The 18,063-nt window shown below is 39.9% G+C and overlaps 1 protein-coding gene across 3 annotated transcripts in view; it reads right to left on the bottom strand.

The window, feature by feature from the left end:
* Positions 1–18,063, bottom strand: part of ank2b (ankyrin 2b, neuronal) — a gene marked incomplete at its 5' end in the record, with an annotated part of 83,320 nt that overhangs the window by 34,449 nt on the left and 30,808 nt on the right. The window contains 23 exons of one of the 3 annotated variants that reach the window (XM_083908891.1): positions 1,336–1,560; positions 2,841–2,879; positions 3,265–3,368; positions 3,769–3,856; positions 4,246–4,387; positions 5,547–5,619; positions 5,764–5,862; positions 5,955–6,053; positions 6,436–6,534; positions 6,617–6,715; positions 7,446–7,643; positions 7,741–7,839; positions 8,890–8,988; positions 9,913–10,110; positions 10,218–10,316; positions 10,458–10,556; positions 11,189–11,287; positions 11,363–11,560; positions 12,438–12,536; positions 12,924–13,022; positions 14,528–14,626; positions 15,156–15,164; positions 16,728–16,751. In XM_083908891.1, coding sequence (XP_083765017.1) covers positions 1,336–1,560; positions 2,841–2,879; positions 3,265–3,368; positions 3,769–3,856; positions 4,246–4,387; positions 5,547–5,619; positions 5,764–5,862; positions 5,955–6,053; positions 6,436–6,534; positions 6,617–6,715; positions 7,446–7,643; positions 7,741–7,839; positions 8,890–8,988; positions 9,913–10,110; positions 10,218–10,316; positions 10,458–10,556; positions 11,189–11,287; positions 11,363–11,560; positions 12,438–12,536; positions 12,924–13,022; positions 14,528–14,626; positions 15,156–15,164; positions 16,728–16,751 — 2,486 coding nt within the window. Of the gene's footprint in view, positions 1–1,335; positions 1,561–2,840; positions 2,880–3,264; positions 3,369–3,768; positions 3,857–4,245; positions 4,388–5,259; positions 5,317–5,546; positions 5,620–5,763; positions 5,863–5,954; positions 6,054–6,435; positions 6,535–6,616; positions 6,716–7,445; positions 7,644–7,740; positions 7,840–8,889; positions 8,989–9,912; positions 10,111–10,217; positions 10,317–10,457; positions 10,557–11,188; positions 11,288–11,362; positions 11,561–12,437; positions 12,537–12,923; positions 13,023–14,527; positions 14,627–15,155; positions 15,165–16,727; positions 16,752–18,063 lie in introns of all 3 variants that reach the window. The other 2 variants (XM_083908889.1, XM_083908890.1) reach the window with 2 other exon arrangements.

The following is an 18,063-nucleotide window of genomic DNA, read 5'->3' on the forward strand; positions in this document are numbered from 1 at the left end:
TACATTACAAGAAAAATAAGTGGGAAAACACCTGTTGAATTAAACTTTTAGTATATAATGACTCTTTTCCTGAGGACTGTACATTTATCAAGACAAATGGAGCAGATGGTTTCTTTACTAAGTCAATTATTGCAAAAATTATAATTTTTAATGACCATCTTTAGGTGGATAACTGACATCTTTAGTAGAGTTTATGGACTGAAGAGCAACATAAAAGTACTGTATATCAGTATTTATGGTCGGGGGGGAACCTCAGGGGGAATATATTGCAAGAGGCAACATATCAAACCAATCATGGTGCAAAACAGCGGAGGTGGAGTTTTTTTTTTTGCATTACAGGTTAGGGAATAAAGGTTTGAGAAAGAGTTAGAGACTGCAGCTGTAATGAAAAGGAAACAGAACATGCTGAAGAGCAAAGATTAACCGTTCCCTGGCGCTGGGAGAAAAGCAGGAGCAGATAGAGAAAACAGTTTTAGTAAGGCAGACGCGAGGGGAAATTAATCTGAAAGAAAACAAAAAATAATAATAAAAAAAAAGAAAAAAGGGCTGCAAGTTGTAAGCTTCTTATTAAAAACAGCTCAGCCAACAGCCTGCAGACACAGCTGAAACTTATTTCTGAAGTATCTAAAGAAGATATTTTACGACTGACACATAATCAGTGCTGACTGCGACAATTTCTAAAGAATATGTTCAGCTGGAAACTGAAGTTTGCAAATCGCTCTCTCTCCCACACCAAAGTCCATAGAAAAAAAACAGCGTTTTTAGCTCAAGTGGACATAAGGTCTATCGCTGACTCATTTGGTGAGTTTGTGTCACTTAAGTAAACCTGAAAGAACAATTTACAAACACCATAACTATAAAATAACACATTTTAACTTAGCAATTGAGACAGCGCTGGATCAAAAACCTCCTGTGTGCTGTGATGTCAAATCGCTGAATTTCTCTATGGACTTTGGTGTGGGAGAACGAGCTGTTTCCAGAGAAAAACAAACCTAATTTCCCTGTCAGACAAAGCTGAACGTTGAGATAAAGCAGTGAATGTATACTTATTATAGTTAATATGATGTAGATGTTATTAGGTGAGCCTTTGTTTGTGGTAAAGGAGAGAGTTTGCCAAGTGCAGTCAGCTCTGACGATGTTTCAGTACTTCATAGAACCACGTTTCCAAAAAAACTCAACTATATTTAAATGTAAAAAGGCCGTACCTCATATATAAAGTAAAAAATACCAATAACTAGTTCTAAAATGCGGCGACACGCCATACTTATAAGCTTCTGATATGAGTTAATTCCATCCAGATGACAGAAAGAATGAATGACTTTGTCGTAGCCTTACCCGAGGAACTGTGCTCCTGACGGCCCCACCTCGATGAGCCTGCTGGCCAGGCCCTCGCCCTCCACCATGGGGGGCATGGTCGCCAAACGGTGCCTCTTCACCAGGCGACACGTGACCCGCGTGGGCGCGCTGCAGTTCTTGGGCGGGATGATGATGCGCAGGCCGTGCTGTCGGCAGCCGCGCATGGCTCCGCCCCTGGCGTCCACCATGAAGCTGACCAGGAAGCTGCGGTGGAACAGGAAAGTTTTCCCCCAAACACAATTAGAGACACGTATCACTACAGTGTGTCCATTAAGTGTTGAGAATAAAGATACCGAAGATACATGGGTTGTTTTCTTTTTGAAAACTGTTTAATTCAGGAGTTTGTTGACTAAATATTTTGGTGTCTGTTTCCTCAACACAAAATGGACAAGAACAGCAACATCAGCACAAACCTCATCAAAGTGCAAAACATTATTTCACTTCATAGCTTGAGACTCCTTCACGTCACCCCACATGCAAAGTGGCAAATACAATAAACACGGATCACACGTCTGAATGAGGGAATGGGGGTGAAGGAGTGTGAGGATGAGTATGATAACCCACCCAAATCTGATATAATCTGACAAACATAGTAATGATTAAAACACTTAGAACAACACTTGTTATTGAATTCAGGGACACGAACAGCAAAACTGTTAGGGAGACAAAAGAGTGCTAGCTAGTGGACCATGATGTCCAAACACAGTGTCATTGCAGTCTCCAGTACACATTAAAATCATAAAATGTGCGCTATCAAAGATGTTGATATATGTAGGTATGTTCATGGACACGTACAATTCACAAAACACTGTGAAATTAAAGGTGCTGTATGTAAGTTCTTTTCCTCAGCTGTCGCTGATAAAGTGTGCAGTGGTAACAGTCACTTTGTCATGAGTTCTGCCTTTGTTATGCTAGGCTACACTCTCAGCAGATTGTGCAGGGTGGGAGCTAGCTGGTTAGCATGCTAACTTCAGTGGTAGCAAAGTACTCGTTTTCACTGGTTTTTCCACCACTGTTGACTAAAAAGTGCGTCTTGGTAAGAAAGGGAATAAAGTTTAATGAAGAACTAGCTTATGCTTATGCTAACGTTGGCTATTTAGCCAAAAAAACCTTACATATAGTCCTTTAAAAAAGGGTATCACCAACTTTTACCACCTCCTGACATCAAGTGTGTGGGATTTATTGGAAGAAGTAAACAATTAATGCATTTTAATTCATTTGCCTGATATTCATTGGTTCAGAATTAGACGTTTTAGTCATTCTCAGTCTCAGTTTACTATTAGATGCCACTAAATCCCACACACTGGGTCTTTAAATTTGATAAACAAATGTATGAGGCTGTGTTGTTAAGGACAACAACAACACAAACACACAAACACCTCTCCACCAGGAGAGCACACTGTGGAGGGGGAGGAGGAAGAGATTGAGGAGGAGGATGAGGAGGAGGAGGAGGAGGGTGATATAACCAAGGTGCAGACGGTCACCTGCTGTGGTCTCCATGATCAGGGCACGGAGAGGAATGGCTAAAACAACCGCATCAGGAAGGAAAGCAATCAAAAAAGGTCAAAAAGGGAGCAAAAGTGAAAGAAAGAAGAGAACACAAAATCAGCAACTTAAGCCCAACTCAGACCACACGGCCAAGAAAAGTGTAGAAAAGAGGAAAAAGAAAGAGAAATAAAGCTGTAATGCAACATTGTGGAGGCTAACGGCTGTAAAACATGAGTCGTACTTAAAGTGCTATATGGAGAATTAACTGTACAATACTTTGCTTAATACATATTCATGAATTTAAGAGGTTTCATTTTACAAATCCCGCACATGTTATTCCCCGGTCACATATTTCAAGATCATTTAAGAGTGTAGAATGTTAATGATTCAGTTATTTCGTGTGTTTTTCTCTGCACTCACCCAGAGTGGATGGGGCTGGACGACAGAGCCACATTGTCCAGATTCTCAGTTCCCCAGCTCAGTCTGTACGACTCCCTCTCATTCTCCCGGCTCAGTGATGAAACCTGAAAATCCCCGAAAAACTATTAATGTAGGAATAATAAGCAAGGGTAATGACCTCATCATTTAGTTTCTCGGTTATTAAGCTGAAGTAATTAGACCTGATATGCATCAAATTAGTTCCGTTAAGGTGGTGGAACTAACTAACTTAATTAATGTTATTTTAAAGCAAGTGTACACTTATACAAACACAATTATGGGTCATATATTACATTTTTGTCAATAAACCCACACCTGCTGATCCAGTATTAGAACATAATTGTGTTCTTGTATATGTATGTATATGTATATGATGAGGTTCATTTAGCAATCGGAGTAGAAAGTACTTAAATAAAAACAAAAACAGTATTATTTTCAAGTGACTCTTGAAGCTGAAGGTTAATTTGTGTGATGTTGACACCGTACCTGGTGGCTGGTGAGCATCTCCTCCATCATGCCCTCGTGCTTGGGCGAGTAGTAGCTGTGGTGGGTGGGTGTGAACGACCTGTCTGAACTGCAGCAGAGAAGAAGAAGGTTTGTCGGTATGATATCTGGTATCAGCATGTAACTTAGCGGACTTCTATAAGGGGAAAAATCATGAATGGGCCTTTTAAACTGTTTACTAAATCAGTGCTGGAGATTTACTTTAGGCCTCAGACAGCACATACCTCTTCATTCGACTATGAAGGCATGACAAAGGAGACCGACGATGAAGTATGAGCAGGAGAGGTGGCATAGCACACAAACACATACACAAATACACACAGTGAGTTGTTAGGAAAGTGTTCACACACACATATACACAGTGATTCGTGAATCAGGACTGCAAACAAACAGATACACAACCCATTGATTAGTACACAGAATAGGATAACGTGAGCCGGTGTTTTGATTTGAACGCACCTGTCAGTGCGTCCGGCCTCCAGGCTGAAGCGGAGGTAGTTCATGCCGTCCAGATACTGTCCGGGCAGAGAGTCGTCTCCCAGCTCCCTGAGATCCTCGGCCCGGAGGTACTCGCCTCCGTCGCCCGTCATCGTGTCGTCGCCTGGAGAGAACGCACAGACAAAAGTGTTGAATGACACACAGAGAAGTATTTTGTTTACCACCAATACTCTATGAAAACAGGCAGCATACATGTTAGGAAATGTGGAAAAGTGTGTGAAAGTTTATTCTCATCCTAACTCAACTCAAATTGTTGTGTAAGAAAAATCTAAGTAAGATTGAAAGGCACGACCTAAAAAGCAGGCGGGTCTTTCACCAGGAAACTAAAGGCCTCTATTCTGTCCATGTTTCCCGTCCACAGAGAGTTCGTACAAGCTCCAGGGTTCCTTTTCATTAAAATAAGGGTCCATGTTTGTCTGACTTTTCACTTAAAAGCTAAAATTTAACATTAAAGTGTTGTAAAGTTTGTTTAACCCATGAATGCTTGGGCCAGCCCTGGAGCTAGCTAATAACAACGTAGCCACATAACGTTCTGAAACGCACAGTGGACAAAACATGTTTTAATCCCTGTATGTGACTTCGAATGAACACTAAAGTAACGTAGATTAACAACGTTAATGAAAACTCACCCCATAAGAAGATAGGAAGTAAATAAAAGGTCACTAAATAATCCATCCATTTGTTGTACATAAGCTCTGGAGACAGTTCACGACAATGAAGCCTGCTAACTTTTATGTTAACACATTAGCATAAAAATGTCTTTGTTTACTCTGTACTCTGTGTTCTCCACCTTCCACCAACTTTCATGAAAATCAGTGTAATCCTACTGAAGCCAAACCAGTCAAATCTCACTGAAAACAAAACCTACTTTGTGACACTAAAAGTCAAGTTAGTATTATTTTTTGCATCTCCACAAACAAACAGCAAGTTTTTTGGGGGGGTTAAATCACCACAGCAAGCCACCGTGCTGAATACCTTCCACATCCATGGAGTCGTCTGACATAACATCGTCGTCATCGATGGGTTTCAGCGCTGAGGGTGGACGGCACAGTCACTTAACTACCTCCTCAACACTGTATCTGCCTTCATACGTCTCACTTTAAAGCAGCTGTTATGTTACAATTCTGCTTCTGTTTGGACTTCATCGACAGAAACGATATAACGTTATGCGTTTGGTGTGTCTTGGCTCTGTCAAGCAAAACTATCAGTCCTGAATGATGGAGCGAGAGAGTGTCCGGTGTGTTTGCAGCATCTTGACTCACCCTCTTCGTCCGAGACGTCCAGCACTTCAGTCATTGTCTCCGGCACGTTCAGCTTGTGTTTCTCTGTCACCGTCTGGCATAGCATTAGCATTTAGCATGTAGCATTGAAAGGAAACAGGGATTCATTAGGGCTTTCATTGATTCACTCTCAAAAATGAAAAAAAATATTTTCTGTCCATCAGACGGATGTTTTTGAAAGTTTGTTTTGGAGACGTACCGTTGTGGTGGTGATGATCTCCTCTGTGACGACCCTCAGCGTGTCCACCACAGAGATGTAGCCTAGCCGCCGAGCGATACCCAGAGCAGTGTTACCGTTCTGGATCATAGGAAAAGAAAAAAAATTAGATGCTAGAATCTGTGTGTACTGTACATGTGACGGTGTTCTTGGATGGATGAGGGCAGACGCACCATAGTGACAGCGTTGGGTTTGGCGCCGTATTGCAGCAGAACGTTGATGATGTGCGTGTTGCCTTGCTGCGCTGCCTGGTGAAGTGGCGTGTATCCATTCTGAGACGGGAAGAAACATAGAAATCGTTACAGAGGCAGGTGTCTAGTAGTAGGATATGATGTCAAGCAACTACGGAAAGCACACTAAGACAAAACTAAGAAGAACTCAAAGCCGTAAATGGGCTAGGAATATAACACAACAGAAAAATACGATTTACATATTTAACCTTTACTCTTCAATCTTTAACGTTCAAAGCTCCTAGTCTTTATAAACGTTTTATATCTTTTCAGCTCTTTTTATTTACAGTTCGTTATTGATTTTTAATTATTAACTTTGTGTTGATTTATATTTACATATCATCAGATATAGAATAGATCTAGAATAATGATATTTAATAATTTTTCATATTTAATCAATCAACACGTGACGCTCCTTCAGTACCTTGGTCTTGGCGTTGACGCTGGCTTCATTCTGAAGGAGGAAGCTGACCATCTTTGCGTTACCATAGTGACACGCGACGATCAGTGGAGTGTATCCCAACTGCAAAAAAATGAATAAAAAATTAGCCAATATGTATATATAATAATAATAATAAAGATACTGTGTGAGTGAGTGTTTATACTTTGGTCTGCTGGTCGAGGTTGGCTCCATTTTTGGAGAGGATCTCAGCGACGGCCACTTTGTCTTCCTGCGCTGCCAGATGGAGAGCAGTCAGGCCGCTCTGCAGGACACACACACACACACAGTTATTATATTAACAACACAACATATTTTGTCATACGTGTCATGGATAATATGACCATGTTCTTTCATTAACAAGTGTAATATGCCCATTATTTCTCTTATTAGTCGTAATAAATTTAAATGACAGCCTCCAAAACCACATTACTTAAGCTTTAAAATCTTGGATTAACCTGTAGATTCTTTGTATTACTATTAGGGCTGAACAATTTTGAAGAATTATCTAAATCCAGATTATTTTGGCTGAAATTGTGATTGCCGTATTGGAGGGAAATGTAATTTTTTACTTCATAATTCTCATTTTCATTTGATTGAAATGATTACTGTGTGATGTTTTCAGCAATCTGTAGGTCAATAATTAACCGCAAATGGTATTTTGACACGTTGGCCTTGCTATAGGCAATCATATTGTGATTTTGATAAAATTTCAATAAATTTTTTAGCCCTAATTCCAATAGATGGATTAATCTCATCCTGCTAATTTTTTTTTAATGCAAGTTTTCTTCCAATAAGAGGAAAGGAGGCTGGAACTGTTTCTTTCCACCAGTTCTTTTACAGTCTCAACACTGATTGACTTTTGCAATGTTGCATCATGAAGCCAACTAAATAAATGATGTGTTTTAGCAAAATTGCACTGTTTTGGCATGCTATTTCAATGCTCTGCGTTGGGTGTTTCTGCAGCATTTCGGTGATTCTCTACTCTCCAGTACCTTGTTGGGCACGTTGACCTGGGCTCCCTTGCTCACGAGCAGCGCGGCCATGTCAGCGTGACCCTCCTGCGAGGCCAGGTGCAGCGGCGTGACGCCCTGCTTGGTCAGGATGTTGGTCTCGGCGCCGTACTGCAGCAGAACCGTGGCGATTTCCATCTGGTTCTTCTTGGCCGCGATGTGCAGAGGAGTGTAGCCGTTCTGGTGAGGAAATGGAGTTGTTTTTTTCTAATTCAGGCATTTCCCAGGTTAAAAACAGAAATATCTCCACATCTTAGAAGCTTCTGTGGTCTCTCACCTTGGCCATAGTGTGTGGTGAAGCTCCTTTATCCAAAAGCAGAAGCGCCACCTTCTGGTTATCGTAATGCGCTGCAACGTGGAGCGGGGTGAGGCCGTTCTGTGAGGGACAGGACGGTGAGAGCACGAGAATTAAAGAGCGAGTAAATGCAGCATGAAGTCAGTCAGTAACACCACACACACAGAGAGAGTTTAAAAGTATATGTTAACAGGGATAAAATTGCACATTAAGGTGAATTAATATTATATTAGACAACAGAAGCAGGAAGGATCACTGAGCTGGTTCTTAATATGACATTGGGAGGAAAACAATATAATCTGGACGTACAGAAGTTTATGTTATATTATTGTTTTTGTCCTGGAACGAATTAATCCAACAACAAGGGATTGATTTTAATTTTATTCAAACTAGGCTTACCGGTACTCTTGTAGGCAATTTAACCTCAATACAGAAACACAGCAACACAGCATTTCAATCAAAACACTCTTTATATTTGTATTATATTACATGCAAGAAGAGGATTCACTGAGGGGTTCACATTCAGATCTTTTGTGTGTAAAAATTAAGTGTTTTTAAGTCACATGAGGAAGTGTTGTGACAAAGCACTTTTTTAAGAGAACATGAAGATGGAAACGTTTAAAATTTAGTCATGTGACAAGAAAGAATCCATGTTTCCCATTATACTATTTTTTGTGCACAAAACATGGCGTTTTTCAGCCTAATATTTGAAATGAATTTCCATGGCTTAATGTAGGCCTGATGTCAGTATTCTTTATGTAGTTTAATTGATGTTAATTATATAGTTTTTCTTATTATACCTTATATATTATGTCTTTCTGTGACAGATAAAACTGTTTTTTTAGCATATTTAAATGTGGAATATCTGGAAAATCATCATCTTCTATATTCATACAACTTGACTTGTAACTTGCATAAATGTGATTAACTCCACCTCTTCCTTTAGTTGAGTCCAGGAGGCTGAGTAAACCGCAATGTTAGCACTCAGGTTTCCATTACTTACTTTTTAAAAAACACATGTTTTTATTCACGTTGCCTCTGAAAAGCCCTTTAAACATCTCAGATTCCACAGTAAAAACTAAAAATAGTGTTATAAATGACATAGAAATGAGCACAGAAACAGTTGCTTACTTTTCCAGCAGAATCAGGCGGAGCGCGGCGCTGGAGCAGAAGTTTGGTCACATCCAGGCTTCCGTACTTTGAGGCCACATGCAGGGGAGTGAAACCTTTCTGTGGAGAGAAAAAGGGACACGAGAGACTTAAACTCCATTTCACTTTAGCACCAGCAGAGGGGGCACTTGAACTGTTTTTCTAAAAAAAACACTGAAAGCACATCATGAGCAGTGTGTTATGGCTCAGCCCTGCCCATGGACGAGCAGCTCTTTGTTGGATTAGAACTGATGAAACGTGCGTTCACACAAAACAATAAAAGAGAGGAGAAAGACGGAGGGTTTTCTAAGATTACCATATGGAATAAAGCATGATTTTTTGAACAAATCAGCAGTGAATGCTGTCATCGTGTTTCTAAGGATGGAGAGGTCACACATGTATGACAACTTTCACTGGTTTTGGTCTCTGTAGCAACAACAGCCACACCCTTCCTCCCCAGAGAGAGCAACAGACCGGACCCTAATGAACACCAGCGTATGAATGAATTAAAAGACTAATCTGCAGTGGACTGGTAAACACCTCAGCTGAGTGTGTTTGGGTTTTCTGCTTCATCAGTCATCTATGAAATCTGGGTCAAAAAGACAAAGGACCTGCAGATACAATCACATTTAGACAAATCACCTTGCTTGCTTCTTCTATGCGACACCAGATTTGCACATATTATACATATATGCTGTTCTTGTCTTTTTTGTTAAGTATTTTAACGCTCACTCTCCCCACACCAAAGCTCACAAAGAAAATCAAAATTTTTAGCTGCATTTAGTAAGTTTGTGTCATTTAGGGAAATCCAAACAAAGGATTTCAAACACAGAAGACACATAATAGCACATTTTAACTGAATAATGGAGGCAGCAGTGGATCAACAACCCTTGTGTGCCATGATGTAAAAATCGCTTATTTTCTCTATGGACTTTGGTGTGAGAAAGTCAGCGGTTTGCAGACTTACTTATTCTGAAGATACACGTTTGAGTTTTTGGCACTCACCTTGGTGGCCATCGAGTGTGACGCTCCGGCCTCCAGCAGCACCGAGGCCGTCTCCACCTGCCCCTCCCGGGCCGAGATGTGGAGCGGGGTGTAGCCGTTGGTCGTGGCGGCGTCGGGATGGGCCATGTGCTGCAGCAGCAGCTGCACAATCTCTGTTTTACCCAGGCGGGACGCAATATGGAGGGGAGTCTGGTCCTCCTACGCACAACACAACACAGTGGAAACACATTTGCCATATTTGAAAAATGCAAACATTTAAAGGGTTCCTGTTGTGTGCGTCTGTAATGAGGCTGCAAAATTCTTACCCGGGCTCTGGCGTCCACGATGGCTCCGTTCCTGAGCAAACATCGAACCACCTCCACCTGACCCGCTCTGGCTGCCATGTGCAACGCCGTTTCCCCGCGCTGTACACAAAACACCAGCGGGTCAGCAACAGAAATGTGCATGCTATAACATCACAAGCTTTTTTATTATTATTATTATTGATATCGTTGCAATTAATCACTGCACTCGTGTCATTTTCCTGCTTATTTCTCATAACTCACAATGTTGCTGACGTCAGGCGAGGCTCCGTTCTGCAGCAGCAGCAGCACGATGTTCAGGTGACCCATGAAGGCTGCGACGTGTATGGGAGTCAAACCAGACTGGACACAGGAAGGTAGAAAGACGCAGCTGTTAAATCTCAGTTAATTAGCTCATAACCCTCTAATATTTAGAAGAAACTCTTAAAGAATTCGACAACATGTTCATGTGGCAAGGACAGGAAAATGCTAACAGCTGACAGGAAGTTAGTCAAAAGTTAGCCTGACAACAGCGATTGATATGGCTTATTAACATGCAAAACAGAACATAATAGTCAAAAGTCTCATAAAAAATAACATTGGGTATATCTGTTTGTATAATAATACCATTTTATAGAACCTCCTTGGATTTTAACAATAGGAAAAACAAGTGTTAAAATCTGTAAATCACCAATTAGCAATAAAATTTACATTTGTTTGCACATTTAAGTGATTTTAAGTTAACATTTGCAATGTTAAAGTGAGCAAACTTAAATTAGCAGAGAATCCTCTACACTGGACACAACAGTAGCTAAAATTAAAGACTCTTACTTTAGCTCTGAATGCTAATATTAGCATTAGGCTATCTTTTGCTAACCTTAAAAAAAACTCTTGCCAAGAAGCTCTTTGCAGAGTACAAATTAACGTTAAAATGTGTATTAATTCCAAAAATTAAAATTTCTACTGATTTAATGTCACTCGGGTGTGTGACGTACTTCTGTGATGGCCTGGATGGACGCTCCGTATTTGACCAGCAGCTCCATCACCTTCACACGGTTTTTCTTACAGGCTATGTGCAGCGGAGTGAAGCCGTTCTGTAGAGGAAACACATACAATAAAATTTATTCTAATAAAATATAATGCAATTTTTAGCACAAACTATAACGTACCAGTGCCCTGGCGTTGGGGTTGGCCCTCTTGTCCAGCAGCAGCTTGGTGACTCTGTAGTGACCACAGTGAGCGGCCACGTGGAGCGCCGTCAGGTAGTCCAGCGTGACGTCATCAACGGGCGCCTTGTGCTGCAGGAGGTGTTTGACGCATTCGACGTGATCGCCTTGTGCCGCCATGTGGAGCGGAGACAGTCCATTCTACAAGTGTGCAGAGACAAGGTGTTTAGTTCAGGGTAGGTAAAAGAAACTAAATGGAACTCAGCCATCACTAATATGATTATTTACACCTGTGATTTTTGCTGTTTGATTCTCACAGTACAGCTTATTATCAGAAAATGACTTTTGATACTTAAGTACAGTAAATGCCATCTACTTTAAAACTTTAACTTAAGTAATATTTAGTGCTGGGTACGTTAACGCGTCAACGGTGTTAGCGGCGCCAACGTTAACGCACATTAACGCATGATGCGTTTCCATGTCGAATCCAGGCACCATTTACCAGTTAGCTCCGTTAGCATTGTTAGCCGAGTTAGCTCCTTTAACTCCGTTAGCGCGCCTACAGTTGAACTGGAGCGGTCTGTTTATTAAAGGAAAAGAACAGCGCTACAAATAACCAGCGTACCCGTGTACTGCGTACGTATGCCTCTGTTTTTAAAGTTTAGCGTTACTTTAGAGACTCATTAACAATCGGGAGTCTCTTAAACATGTCACGCGCATCTATTTCCGGTCAGTCGTCATGGAAACGCGTCATGCGCTAATGTGCGTTATCGTTGACACCGTTAACGTGCCCAGCACTAGTAATAATTATTAAAAAAAGTGACTTCAACTTCTACAAAAGTCATTTTCTAGTCAGATACTGGTACTTTTACCCAAATATTCCTTTTAGGTACTTTATAAAAGACTGTTGTAAATGTGTATGTAGTTGGTGGACTGTAGAAATAGAATTGTTTTGTGAATCTGAAGCTTAAACGATGATAGAACTCCTACCAGTTTTACAATAAACATTTACATGAACATGTAGCAGCTACAAAACCATACGTAATATATAAACCCCGTGATTGGACGTGTCGCACACCTTGGTCCTGGCCAGTAGGGGCGCTCCTCTCTCCAGCAGCAGCTCCACAGCTGTGTCGTGTCCACTCCGAGCAGCACAGTGGAGCGGAGTGAGCCCGTCCTGCAGACACACACACACATGGTGACATAACAGATAATATTTATAAATGGAATTAACTGCATGTGCTATATATAGACGCATCTTCTAGATTTAACCACCGCTCAACGCTCTTGATCACAGATGGTAGATTTCACATCATCACTTGCCACACCACCACCAAACATCTGATTTAAGAGATGACTGTGCTCTACTTTTCTGAACCACAAAGAGCCAACCATGTGTGATAAAGTGAGGTCACGGGCTTAACCTCAAGCCCCAGAACAACTCATTCTCACATTTAAGAGAGCTGCAGCCTCATTAGAATTCTAAAAAAAGCCTTTTTTTTTTTATCACAACTCTTATCAACATACAGATACTTGATTTTTGATTTATTCCAGCAGAACTCACCCTCGTTTTAGCATCGATCTGAGAGCCACGGTCCAGTAACAGTCGAACCATGTTAGTGTTGCCACGTTTGGAGGCAACGTGTAGCGGAGTAATCCCGTTCTGCGGACAGGACAAAAAAGACTTTAAGTGACATAATATGACATTTATTCTTTACAAATGATATTCTTTATATTTAGCATTTTTGGACAGAACAGAGTGGTGGAGTTGTCAACAATTTAAGTCTTTGAAAGCCTTTAGTTAAATGTGTCTGTGTTGTGTCTTTGTTCATGAAACCAAGAGGCCCCACTTGAAGAGGGCTTCATTTTGTGTTTAAGTGTGTGTGTGTGTGTGTGTGTGTGTGTGTAGAGCATGAGCCCACACACAGTGACAAAGCACTAGAGACAAAGGACGACCACAGGCTGGGGTTAGGGTGACTGTGTGATGTGGGACGGGGGTTGGAAATTCAGATTTGCTGACAGTAGAATTTCAAAATGATGTTAGCAAATTCAGTCAGAACCACCATCATCCATCCATCATCCATCCTCTATATCAGTCAGGATCCACAGATGGCAGCAAATTAGATGGGGTCACCAAATAACATTTGCTGATTTCGTTCCAGTTTTTCCTATTTACTTATGGCTAAATATTTGAAATAACATGCGCAAAATAAATAGCCTGTTAGTCGTAAGACACAAACCTCGCTTTCCCGAGCGCATCAGGCAACTACGGTACAAGAAAAAACGACCTTGTTCTTTATTTATGTAGAAAAATCCACATAAAAAACACATGTTCTGACTGGTTTGTCCACTGTGGCACAAAATGGCGGCCTAAAGATGAACTTTATGTACAGTACAAGGCTGATTTTAAGGCTACAAAAACTAAATTATACTGTATTTTTTAAAAGATAATAAACATACGTTAAGATTGAGAGTCCCATTTTTCGGTCTGAATGGGGACAAATTTGGTGTGATGTCCTATGTATGTGTACTTGTGTGCACTTGTGTGGGTTAACACCTGGTTAATGGTTAGGGTAAGGGTAAGAGTAAAGGTTTGGCACTTAGTTGTGATGGTTAAAGGAGACTTATTAGTCTAAGCACAGGAGATAAAACACGCAATGTTGACTTCCGCACTCATTGCTACGTCACAATGAGACATTCCTGGAATTGTTGTCTCGCAGAGCTCCGATTTGTCCCTAAAAAAACGCGAGAGTGCAGGCAAGAGCAACGGTATCCGGAAGAGCGGAAGTCCGCGAAGTGTTCTGTTCTTGGCTGCACGGTGCAGCACAGAGTTCTACACAAACTTCCAGCCTCAGAGGATTTACATTTTATATATGACGGCAATGTGCCGGCTAGAGTCGGCAAATGATGGCTTTTCCAAATGCTAACTGCTGTTAGCTGCCAGAGTGACGCTGACATAGTTTCCTGTGTCTCATTTGCATATCTAAAGGGACAGGCACCCAAAAACGGAGCGTTCAGAACAGGGCCAGGGAACTAGGTTCAATTGTAGAAATAGGCTATAATATGAGTCCTTTAAGGTCAGGGTAAGGGGCTAGGGAATGCATTATGTCAATCATTTGTCCTCACAAAGACTTAAAAACAACTTTATGTGTGTGTACGGTGTCCTACCCTCGCGGTGAAGTCGACCGCAGCCCCTCGGTTCAGCAGGAGCGTGGCCACGTTGACGTTGCCATAGTGGGCAGCGATGTGGAGGGGGGTGAATCCACTCTGCAAGACAGACGGGGGGAGGACACAGACACACAGGACAGAGAAGGACAGAGGTTAAACATCGACTTCATGTCCTTGAACTCCCTTTAACCGTCGCAGTGTTCCCAGCATGCAGCAGTCGCATCAAGCACCACGGAATCAACAAAAACAAAAAAAACGTCAACTTAAAACAACAATACAGTAATAAAGAAGAAAAAGAAACGTCACTTCCATGCAGGAATAAAAAGGAAACATTTCTTTAAAATCAAAGAAAAGAAAGAAAACAGATTCATCATCGAGACTGACATGAAAATGTACAAACACAAACAAAAACAACAGCTCTAAAGTAAAATCATAAAGTGGGGGAAAAGATTTCCCGTCACCAAAGTGCACTACGTTAGCTGAGCGGCTCATTATTAGTATCATAGTTAGTTAAATGATGAGGAAATATAATATATAGAATATAGAATATATATCAACACATGAGAGAAAGGTTAGAGAGAGATTGAAGAGCAGGTTTGGAGTAGACGTGGAAAATCTCGAGCCTTACCTTGCCGTTCTGTAAGTGTGGTCCGATTTAACGTGAGAAAGGTGTTTACACAAAGTGTGAAGATACAGTGACTAACGTGATGGTTTCAAAACTTTACACAGTCCAGAGCTCAGAATGGTGCAAATCAACGTTTTCAGCGTGGATGCAACATGCCAGTCCGTGCCAGAGCAGGTCATTCAAATATATATATAAGCATATTTAAAAGCAGCTTCCTATTGGTTTTTAGAGTCTATAATGTTACTGTTTATTAAAAAACACATGCACTCATAACACTGTGCCAGGGACGCCATGATTAAGATAAAATCACTTCATCAATTCAGATGTTTCAGGAAAGCAGAACTACTCCCAAAGAGACAAAAAAAACACTTATAGTAATTATTATAGTCAATTATTTTTGATTGTTTGTTTAATTCATCCATTTTAATGGACCATAGGGCAAAAAAACAACTAAATAAACTGAAAATTACTCTTTTAAATTAACTTTATTCATGTAAGTGTCCCAAACTGGGGTATTGGGTTTGGGTTTAACCATTTAGTGTTAATATTTGAACATGAAATGCACTTTCTGTTTAAATATTTTACAAATCTAAATATGGAAATTGGATTATGAGTTTGAATTGTGTTCATTTTAGCTCATTGTTGGTTTCACACCAGGTCTACCTTAAAACTGCACCAAAAATATATTTATATTTAAATATATTTATTTAAATATATTATGTTGCATATTATATTACATTAACATGTCTTGTTCTTGAACTGGAGCCTGTGAAGTAATTACAAAAATAAACAGTGTTTAATGGGATTTAGGATTAAAAATGTCAGTTAACATCAATTAATTCAAAAAGGGCAAGAAAACGACGTTTTTTTATGATTATGTCAGATTTTGGAGAACAATCAAAGTGTTTTTTGTCAACAAAATAAACATTTTTGGAAGTAGTCGTGCATATTCAAACATATTCAAAGCGCTAATAAAGAGTGAATTGAATGAAATGTTTTCATTTTCCTCTTGGCAGAACTGGACTTTCCACTTAGCAGTTAATTGTCATTTTTATATATATATATTTAGAGTTCATAATGCATCTCTAAGAAATCATGCAGCACAACATGAAGAGACAAGACAGACAGACGTTATACACTTACAGTAGAATATTTGTAAAATCATAACCTAACAAGACAAGGTCATCATTTAAAATCACTTAGTATTACTGTACCATACATAAGAATAATGATGTTTCTGCAAGTATTGATGGGCAAAAAATATGAAAAAAAGGATTTCAAATAATAAGACAGCATGAATAATAATGAAAAACTAGTGTGCAGTGCTTCAGAGAGGACACATTAGCCGTGAGCCATGCATGGAGGCCTCTGATTATACCAAACCAACAGAAACAGAAACAGTCAGGTACTGAACAAAAATGACCCTAATCATTCTTTAGTGACAGCATGCAGCGCTGTGGGAGTGAAAAAGGACATGAGGTGTGGAAGGAAAAGTAAAAAAGTGGACACAGTGACACAGGGGATGAGAGGCTGTACAGTGAGTCTGTGGAGGAGGAAGAGGAGCATGTGTAATACCTCAGTAGTCCTATTGACCATCATCTGGAGCAGGAGGGAACGAGGAAGGAGGGGGGAAAACGTCAGGTTATGAGGTTATGACAGCGGCGCTCAGTCAAAGACACTACAAGTGGCCGCGGACGTGGCTGGAGTCATTTAACGTTCCAAATTCACAGCCTTAACGTGATACAACTAGTGATTATTTAATTAAATACATATGATTAAAGGCACTTTATGGACCGTTGTGAAAGAAACATGTTGTTGTTTTACAGTTTTATATCTGGAATTGTCTCGTCTCTGTATTTATTGATGCCATTTATGCTGCTATCTTTGACCAGGACTCACCCAGAAGAAGAGATCTTGTATCTCAATGGGACCTTCCTGGCTAAATAAAGATTAAATTAAGATATTTAAAAAAATTTGATTTCCAACATAAATAATTATTTCCAGGCTGCAAACGCTGTTACTTGAGCAAAACAAGCCTCATGTATGAGTCTCAGTACCCCTCTCAAAAATGTCTTGACAAGACGTGTAGAAAACGGATGTTCTGTCGTAATCCGTGTATCATTTGTTCTTTAAAAAATGAAACGACAAATTAAAAAACAGATAACGTCAAACCGTTGATTTGATTTCAAAATAAAATGAAAAAATGAAAAGAAGGATAACAAGCGTTTCCGTTTTCGTCCAGTTTTTGATTTTGCCAACTAACGCAAGTTACGTGACCCGCAGGTTGTGAGTTCAGTAAAGTTAGAAAAATATTCACAGATTTGATCGTCCATGAGCAATAACATTCGTACGAAAAACATTGCTTGAACACATATTTTGAATCGTTGCACGTAGACAACAAGCTTTCATCAAAAAGTGTCGTCTTTTGAGCTGGAGAAACGACACTGATCTCTACGTGAGGGAGCAGGGACTGTCTACAGAGTGCAATACCTGAAAAAATTATATCTTAACTAAATTCACCATAATACTTATAATACTAATAATTTGAGGTCAATATTTTTTGTTTGATTTTGAAAAAAAGAATGAAAGAATGATACATAATACAGATTTGAGTTGAGTAGGGTTTTTAAATATAGTAGTAGGGTTAAATTGTCACTGGACTGTTTTACCGAGGTATTTGTCGAGAAAATGTGCCCAAGTGTGTGAGAGTAATGTGTGTGAGTGTAAACATGCTGCCATTTTAGGTCATTGAGCTTCATCACAGCACCTGAACCTAATATGGCATTGCCCTACATGCATTATATATATATATATATATATATACATATATATATATGCATATATATATGCATATATATATATGTATATATATATATATATATATATGCATATATATATGTATACAGTATAT

The sequence above is a fragment of the Microchirus variegatus genome (assembly GCF_963457635.1).
Source record: "Microchirus variegatus genome assembly, chromosome: 2".
NCBI lineage: Eukaryota > Metazoa > Chordata > Actinopteri > Pleuronectiformes > Soleidae > Microchirus > Microchirus variegatus.